At 39.9% G+C, this 9089-nt stretch overlaps 1 protein-coding gene across 1 annotated transcript; it reads left to right on the plus strand.

The window, feature by feature from the left end:
- Positions 1-6120: 6120 nt before the first annotated feature.
- On the plus strand, positions 6121-8523 carry LOC103777873 (microtubule-associated protein RP/EB family member 2; the record flags this gene model as incomplete). Its single annotated transcript, XM_008945435.1, has 2 exons — positions 6121-6266; positions 8310-8523. Coding segments are annotated over 2 exons (360 nt in total), but the record flags the coding sequence as incomplete, so codon positions are not given.
- Between the last annotated feature and the right edge of the window lie 566 nt (positions 8524-9089).

Raw genomic sequence — 9089 nt, forward strand, 5'->3', positions numbered from 1 at the left:
AAAGGATTCTATGATTCTATATTCTGGATTATGTCATAAAAATGTTCCACCTGTGTGGAATAGAACTTCCTGAAGCAGATGTCAATTAGATGCATGTGCCTCCATGGCCGCTGGCAAGGTTGTAGGAGGTACATAGTTCTGTAGGCTTTTTTCTCTGGTGGGTGTTGCTTTCAGCAGCTCCCATCTGTATGCAGGCCTCACTGAGGCAGCTGTGCTCATGCAACCAGGTGCAGGAGTGCAGTGCTAGACTCTCATCTGCATCAATTTTAGGTTTTAAATTGCCCTCCTAAGGCCCTTGCTGCAAAGGGTGAAGCTCGAGGCAGAATGGCTTTGTGGAATCAAAGCCCTCTCTACAACGAAGCAGGTGGTAAAATTGATGTGGGCTAGAACGTTCACCTGAAAATAGGCTGAAACCTCTTAAATTGGGGTGGGTTTTTTTCTTAATTGGAGAAATAGAGTTGTTGACCTATATCCTAGGTCATATAGGCACTGCTAGAAATACAAATGGGAATTTGAAGACCATGGTCTCTGGTGGAGTGCTCAATGGGAACTGTGCTAATTCTTCAATATGTGAATACATGTAACACAACTTCATGCTCACAGACACACCCAGCTGGAAAAAAAAAAAAAAAAAAAAAAAATCCAAACCTTGAGTGGCACAACAGAACACTTGTATTTGAAATCTAACCAAAAATCTATACCCTGATGTCAAAGTCAAAAACCTGCTGCTGTGTATCTACCCAAACATCACTCCCAAGGAAGCAATTCTAGGAAGGCTGAGGTAAAAAGAGAAGCCTCAAGTGCTGCTGCACTGTAAACAAAGATTGCTGGCATTTGTGGGTTTTTTTCCCCCTTTTTTATCAAAGTGTCCCACGCATGCTCCTTGCAAGGTGCTGCCTTTTTCTTCTCCTTGTCGTTGTCCCAGCAACAGCAGTGCTGGGTGTGTGCAGTTTCCCATCCTTGCTGGCAACCAGTGCTCCAGTGAGCTGAAGTCCTGATGAGTAATACACATATAAATCACCCTGCAGTTTCCACATGCGTGGTTGGGTTGTTGCAGCTTTGGAGGGAATGGATAATTTGAAGGGATTTATATCTAATGTGACCGAATATATGGTTTTAGATTATCTGAAAAAGATTTCCTTAAATCAAACGAAAAATTCTAGTTACAGAAAATGATACCATCAGACTTTTCCCCAGATATAATTTTTCAAAAACTGAGCATGTGAAAATCCAGCTGAGGCCTGGTTAAAAAGTTTAAACTTGAATTCCATGCCATTTGAGAACAAAATTCTTACTAAGCATTTATAGCCACTTTCTAGTGTAACACTTCTTTTGCTGTCGTTTGGACAGCAGAATTAAAGTAAAGTATCCTCACACATAGGCCCATTTTTTTTTTTCATGGGCCCTTTGTGTTCCCATGTGGACTGATGTGGTTTTCTGCAGGGATGCAGGAGTGAGCAGGCAGGGACAGAATCTTCTGATATTTGATGTGAAGGTTTGATCTGACTTCTCCTATATGGGACAAACATTAACTTGGCAATACCTGAGCTTATATCAAAGTATTTCTACTACATAATTTCTTACTGTGCTAAGTATTAACTGTAGTATATTTAAAGAAGTGAGTTTGCAAATAATATTTTCCTTTTCCTTTATAAAGATATAAACTTAAATGCTAAAAAATCCAAGATCTAATCTTGCTCTCCAGCTGAAGTTTAGGAGATTTTAATGAGGAGTAAAAACCTGTAGCAAACAGGATTCTCTTGTCGTCATTATCTCCTTTAATTTCCTTGTGCTTTAAATAGAAGCAGAAGTATTTTTGGTTATCAAGAAAATACTTGTTTGCATTTGTGGATTCATCAGCCTCCAGATGGAAGAGGAGAAAGGAGAAAATCTGTACTGATGCTGAGTGCATATGCTTCAGAGGAAACCAAGTCAGTGTGGACAGTCTGGGAGGTAAACACAGAAACAGGGAAAGAAAAGTATAGGACAAAGGCTAGAGTGAGTTCAGTGTTGTTTACTGCAAGGGGGACTACTGAAAGGTTATCTACACCTCTGAAAATGCTGTAGAACTAGTCTGATTGGAACAGGTTGTGCAGATGCTCCATCCCTGGAAACATTTGAGATCACGTTGGATGGGGTCTGAGCAACCTGGTCTAGTTGCAGGTGTCCCTGCTCACTGCAGAGGTTTGGACTAGATGGCCTTGAAGGGTTCCTTCCAACCCAAACCACTCTGTCTATTCTGATTTTACAGATTTTTAGAAATTTTCAGCTTTTTTTTCTGCCTGTGGCAAAACTCTTTGATTGTAACAGCTTTAAACAAGCAGCTTTTCAATTATCAGTTTGTTCTTTTCTATGTCAATTCTTCCCCAGCATCCCTTCCCCTCCTCTGGCAACTGCCTGCCCAGTCCTCTGGGTCCTGTCCCCTCACTGGTACCTGCTGCCTTCACTGCCCCGAGCCTGGTATGGGAAGCCTAGAAAACAAAAAAACCCCAACCTTTTCAACCTTTGTGATGCTGCTGGGCTCTTTCTGCTCACTACCTGGGCCAAAAGCAGTGGCTGCTGGGGTTGTAGTCAGCAGAGCCACGCCTGCAGATGGGTTTTGGAGTCTGGCCTCTGAACATCTCCTGTAACTGACGGCTGCATCAATATTCCAGATCTAAACACAAAAGGACTTTTAGGCAGTGATTCTAAATTGTTTTAGCTACTACAGGATAAGAGGTTTTTAACATTGATCCTTCTTCTGCAGTGCTACCAGCTATAGTTTTCATTGGTTTGAGTGCATTTCAAATTATATCTGTTTATGTGTGTATGTAAATGTTTATGCCTATAAAAGTTTTTTGGTCATAGAGGTAAATTCATGATGAGAGCCATTCTGGACAGGTAATAGGCTTTGAACTCCTCTGTATAGATTTGCTTTGGGTGGTTTTTTTTGGTATTCAGAGTGGTGTGGTTTTTGTGGTTTTTTTTGTTTGTTTGTTTGTTTGTTTGTTTGTTTTTTGTTTGTTTGTTTTTTTGTTTGTTTGTTTTTTGTTTGTTTGTTTTTTGTTTGTTTTTTTTGTTTGTTTTTTGTTTGTTTTTTTTTTTTCAGAGAACATAGGGAAGTTTTAAATCTTGAATAAAATATGGTGGCATAAAAAAATCCTTTTGTTCATGTAAATGATGAAAAAGTCATGTCATAAACCATGATATCATTATCTCTATTGCCATCTTCCTTATACCCTGTCAAAAAGATTCCTTTCCCACACATCCCCCTTTGAGGTATCATTTGTACAAGCCTAAAGTGCTGTCCAGAACACAGAGGACCACGTCTCTGTGCTGTGGCTGTGGGGTAAAGGCATCACAACCTTGCAACATGTAAGTAGGGCTGCTCTGCCTGCTGCCTCCAGGAAATCTCAGCCATTGGCACTGCTGAATGTAGTGTCCCCATTCTGCTGTGCTGAGCTTTTAATGTTCGTGTGCAACTTGACAGCTGAAAGCTTTAGGGGTAAAACTTTAAATTATAACTAAATACCTACATAATATTAAATAAGTATATAACCCCCATGTCTAAAATCGAGTATCCCAGTTGACTGCAATAATATTTTACTTTCTCCTGCTGCTGTGGTAGGCAGGTCTCTGCTTTTTGGGAGCTGGGAAGAGTTTCCTCTCTCTGCAGTTTCCAGTGCTGGGTTCAGTGCGTGTCCGTACGTTGCCTCGCTACCTCAGGAAGGAGCATTGTAATGACCTGTGCCTGCCAATGTAATAAAATCCTCCTGGTGGGGAAGCGGCTGGGCCGCCAGCTTCAGCGCTGTACCAGGGACCAGGTTTGTGCTCTCGTGTGGAGGCAGTCCAGCCTTTTCTGCCCTGGAGTGTTGTGCAGCCCCAGGACCACCTCCTGGCTGGCAAGCGCACAGAAACAACTGCCAGCACGATGGGGAAGAAAACACAAGGAAATACCGTAACCAGAGCCTTAAACCTAGCAAGGCTCTATCTAAAGGCATGCAGAAGGAATTTGCATTACCAGCAGAAGGAGGAAATCTCCTGTGAACACTTTGGGCTTCTAGTTTTCTAAAAGGATCTAGATGAAAGGTTGCGCGGTGCATTTTCGAGGCCTCCAGGCGATTACTTAGCTATCAGAGTAAAGCTTATAATTGGGGTATGGGGAGGATGAAAGGACAGTTAGGAACAAATTCAATTTATAACATGAAATGATTGCATAATAATCTTTTTGCATTAAATTAAATAGTAATAAATGTAGTCAAGCCATGCATTAGATGTATATCCATACTGTTAATTGTAATGTCATTTTTCTGTTGCACACATTTACTGGTTCTCTTGCTAAGGATGAGTTTTGAATAACTAATTGTGTTTATGTAGCTTTCTATAAGAAGATGCAAATTTGTCATCTGATGTTTGTAACTTGCCAGAAGGCTCCTTTTCCTTTAGGGAATATTTTGCTTTGATTCCTAATCATGGCAAATGCATTGCAAACAGCTAAGCACAAGGTGTCCTTGGAAAAATCTCATTTTTGATAGGTTTTCCCCCTACAAAGCTAGACAATTTGAAGAGAATACTTTGGAAAATGGCAGTGGTTTTCAGCAGTAAACTTGATCTTGGTAAATCCCCTAGCAAATATACCAGTACTTGGAGAAACTCTTTTGGACTCCACTCTTAAACTCTGCTTCTTTTACTTTTGAGGAGTTGGGAGCTCTGTAAGCCTTCATATGATGGTTGAGTGGATACAGAGAATGAGAACTATCTCATGCATAAAGTTGGTCCTGTCAAAACACATGCATACCCATGGAGAAAAATGTCTTAAACTGAGGTTATTGTTGCCTCTCCTGTAGAACTGGACAAGCCAGGTGTCTGCTTTAACTTAGTTTCTGTGTGAGCACTCAGGAGAATTATCCTCTGATAAAAATCAGTCTTGTTGATACTGGACTGAACTGTTGGGTGAGATCTGGACACTTGTTTGTCAAGAGTAATCTGCACTCAATGCAGAGAAGTCCTTTTTGTGGAAGTGAGATGGAACTTGTCAGGAGTAATGGGGCAGTTGCTTCCTGCCCTGTGTCTTGAGCACAGGGGCTGCACACTCTACAGCCTTCTGCTCCAGAAACAGGCTTCACTGGATCTTTCCTGAGCATAAAGCAATTTGTTCAAAACTCTCTGCTGAAAAACAAATGGAATTTGTTTTCCTCTGATTTCCTCAAACATTTTCATCCTTAATTTCCAAACACTTGTGTTAACACTGAAGACTTACTTTGCACATGACAGTGACGTGATGATGATGTGGGAGGAAGCTCCCTGGGTGCAAGAAGAGACTATTTCTATTAGCTGTACTCAGTACAGTGCTTTGAAATATTTCCATGTACTTGCCACTCTGTGCTGGATTAGTTATATATACACAGCCCTATATGCTTCTATGGAAGTTCAGATAGGCCTCAAAGTTGAACTTAGAAACCTTATTGTTTTGACTGAGCACTAAAGCTGGCAGCTCAGCTTCTGACATCTAAGGGTGGACTACTCTAAAGTCTGCTTATTTAAAGGCTTTCCTCAGGAGGTAAGAATCAGTAAGGATGTTTATTTTAGAGGGCTGGGAGCTGGCTAGTATGTTTTAACAAGCTCTAGCTTTACAACTTTTAAATAATTTTTTTTTTTTTTAATCAGAGTCTGATATAATCTTAAATGATTGCATTGGACTTGACTGGCATTTGGCTACAAGTGTCAGAAGAAAGCTGATCTTGGCTTGGTTGAATTCAGGGAGCTGGCAGGATTGAGGGAGCTTATGAAGAGATTTCCATTTTGACTGTGATCTTCTCTCTGTGTGGACAGTCCTACTGTGTGCAGGGACTCTGAGAACATCCGTTTTAAACAGAGGGAAGATATACTTTGCATTAGTTGTGGTGGTTCTTCAGATGCTACACAACAGTGCATTGTACATCCACATGGAATGGAAAAAAAACCCACGTTGATGTCTGACATACATTAAGCAGTGTGACAAGTAGATTGTTGGGTGCATAGTAATAGGCTGAACTACAGCAGGGAGATATTCAGCACAGTTGGTTTCTGCTAATGACATAAACACCATTGGGTCTTAGCTGGGTGCATCTCAACTAATGACAGTGCATTCTCTTGTTCTAGGAGCAGCTTACTGCCAGTTTATGGACATGTTGTTCCCAGGGTGCATTAGCTTGAAGAAAGTGAAGTTTCAAGCAAAGCTGGAACATGAATATATTCACAACTTCAAACTTCTGCAGGCATCGTTTAAAAGAATGAATGTGGATAAGGTAGGCACTCTGTGTTTGTATTTCAGCCACTACAAGTTTCAAAAGTTGTATGAACTGGATAAAATCAATAAATAGGGGAAACAAACTTTAAAATACCTCAAGTCCACTTTTTTCAACTTTTGGACTGAGAACTGGAGTTACAAGTTGTATGTGAAGATGTTCTTCTTGACCTCTCATCATCTGAAAAGTGTATTTAAGGCACGAAGGAAGAAATTTGGCATGCTCCATTTAGGTACAAACTGAAAATTGAGTCCATGTGTCCACTGAGGAATTGTGCAGCATAACTCGTTATGTCTTAATATCAGAGACCTTTGTGATAAAATACCATGTGTTGGAAATTCCTCACCATCAGTGAACCTTAATTTTAGATACAGTAAAATTACTGGTGACCTGAATTTCCAACAAAATAACTTGGAAGTATGCTGTCCTTTTAAGTATCCATGTTTCTTGCCCAAAAGGGGGTTTAAGGAATTTAAATTATTCAAGAGCTGGAATATTTTACCTAGTGATTCTATAGGTTGGGCAGCACATGTGATCTTGCAGAGTTAAGAATGGAAGTCTTTGAGAACATAGCTTGTTCAACCATAAGGTATTGATTTATGCTTGAATGTGAGAGTTTGATGGACTCACCAGAGTAAATTACTGTGTTAATAAAAATGAATATGCAAATTTGTGTTGTGATCCTTTTAGATTTACACAGATGTGCTACCTGTGTACTCTTTTAAGGTTCTGCTCTGGCTTTTAGTGTTGCCTTACTCTGAAATTTAAAGTCTTAATAGAGAGTCCCAGAAGACTCTTATAAAGCGCTGGAAAACTCTCATTGTTTCCTGAAATGTTGTGGCGGTTTCTATTTACAGTGTGATTTACTAGTGAAACATTGGAAAGCCTAAAAATGTTAACACTGTCAATTTTTCTGTAGGGAGCAAACTGACTGTGCCTTCTCAGTGTAGAAGTAAGATACAAATGGAAAAATCTTAAAGGGCACACAAAATGCTACGTGAATCCTTGTAGGAGTATCATAGACTTCTAAAATGCTGTACAGTTGGCTTAACCTTGAAGAAAAAATGAAAATTGCAGTGGTTTTAGGTGGGCTTTTTTCAGCTGAAAATGGAATGCATCAAGGAGGCATTAAGATCCATTTAACTTGAGTATTTAATTCTCTGCATGAATCAAGCAAGGCAGAGCAACCTTCCTCCTGCAGTTGTAGTCTTTGTCTGCCCACAGTATCTGGGGAGCTTGACCACTGTAATATTGGCCCAAGACACCTGCTGGAGGTTTCATTTCTGTGAAAAATTTGCAAGATATGAATATGGAGACATCCTCAGAACCTTTCTTTTGTTTCACTAAAACTTCAGAGGCATTTTAGTCAACTTCTGCAAGTCCACAAACCGTTCTATGTATAGCTGTATATGGAATGGAAAAAAATTACAAGGTTAAAACCTCAGGGTGAGTTCGTATGATGAACATGTACTACCAAAATGTAGGTTGGTTTGAATTTCAGCATGTCTTGGAAAAGCTGCTGGGGTTCATGTAGTTCAAACAGTAGGACAGAGAGCAAGAAACTCCCATCTGGACCTTTTGAAGAACTGTTCATTTTTAGGATGCCCAACTGTAGGATGTCCACTGAAACCAGAAATCCCTCGTTAGCTGAATATAGTGTTCCTCCCAGAACAGCTTCATTCATCATGGCTGTCACTGCAGTAAGAAAGGAGTAACTCTGTGGAACTGCAGTTACAAAGGCTTACATACACCCACTCTCCAGCCACATCAAAGGCTGGGTCCTTCCTTTATTTTGGTTTCATTTCTTATCAAGAGCACTTGCAAATCCACCATGATTTTTTTTACAAAGGTAAAACAAGTTTTTTACAAAGTTTTTTTTTTTTTGTAAAAACTGTTTTTTATAAAGGAAACAATGGCAGAGGGATATATGCTGATAGTAGATGTTTTTAATTTTTTTTTTTTTTTCAAATAAGTGGATGTATATCATTTTTATCTTTGAAAATGGCAGTGATGTATTATTGGAACCTTTATTCTACCCTTCAGGTAATTCCCGTGGAAAAACTGGTTAAAGGGCGCTTCCAAGATAACTTAGATTTCATCCAGTGGTTTAAGAAGTTCTTTGATGCTAACTATGATGGGAAGGAGTATGATCCTGTGGAAGCTCGACAAGGCCAAGATGCTCTTCCTCCACCAGATCCTGGTGAACAGATCTTCAACCTGCCCAAAAAGTCCCACCATGCAAACTCTCCGACTGCAGGTATTTTGCGTCTTGAAAAAATCCATTTCTGTCTCTGAAGACAATTGTAAACTGTGATCTATTTTGTGTAAATACTAGTTAAAAATTATGTCCTCACATGGGTAGGCCATTCTTTTTTCCTTGTCATTGGCTTAGTATCTGAGAGAGCAGAAATTAACTTCTTGTGGCATGTGCTAGTTTGGTCCAGCCCTCCTGAGCATAGGGCCTCCTCCACTGAACTCTTGAAGTAAATTATATGGATTCTAGGGGTGTCTGATGGTGAAGACAAAGGCATTTAATCTTGTTGCCAAGTGTGGTATATGTAAGCATGTTTAAGAATATTAAATGGAGTGTGTTCCCCTCTCACACCTGTAGCCCTATAGGAAATTGTTGGCACAGGCTGGGTTCTTGTTTATATTTTATGGTTAGTGAAATGCTTCCAGATCTTAAGGGCTGACCAGAATTGAAAAATGAGTGGATTTGTGCTTTCATATGTGCTCATTGTTCAGGTACACTAGTCCTTTTATGTGAACAATATACAACTACTGCTTTTTCTCAAAGATAACTCTGTCTTCTTTTTATTTTGT

The sequence above is a fragment of the Merops nubicus genome, unplaced genomic scaffold (assembly GCF_000691845.1).
Source record: "Merops nubicus isolate BGI_N331 unplaced genomic scaffold, ASM69184v1 scaffold49338, whole genome shotgun sequence".
NCBI lineage: Eukaryota > Metazoa > Chordata > Aves > Coraciiformes > Meropidae > Merops > Merops nubicus.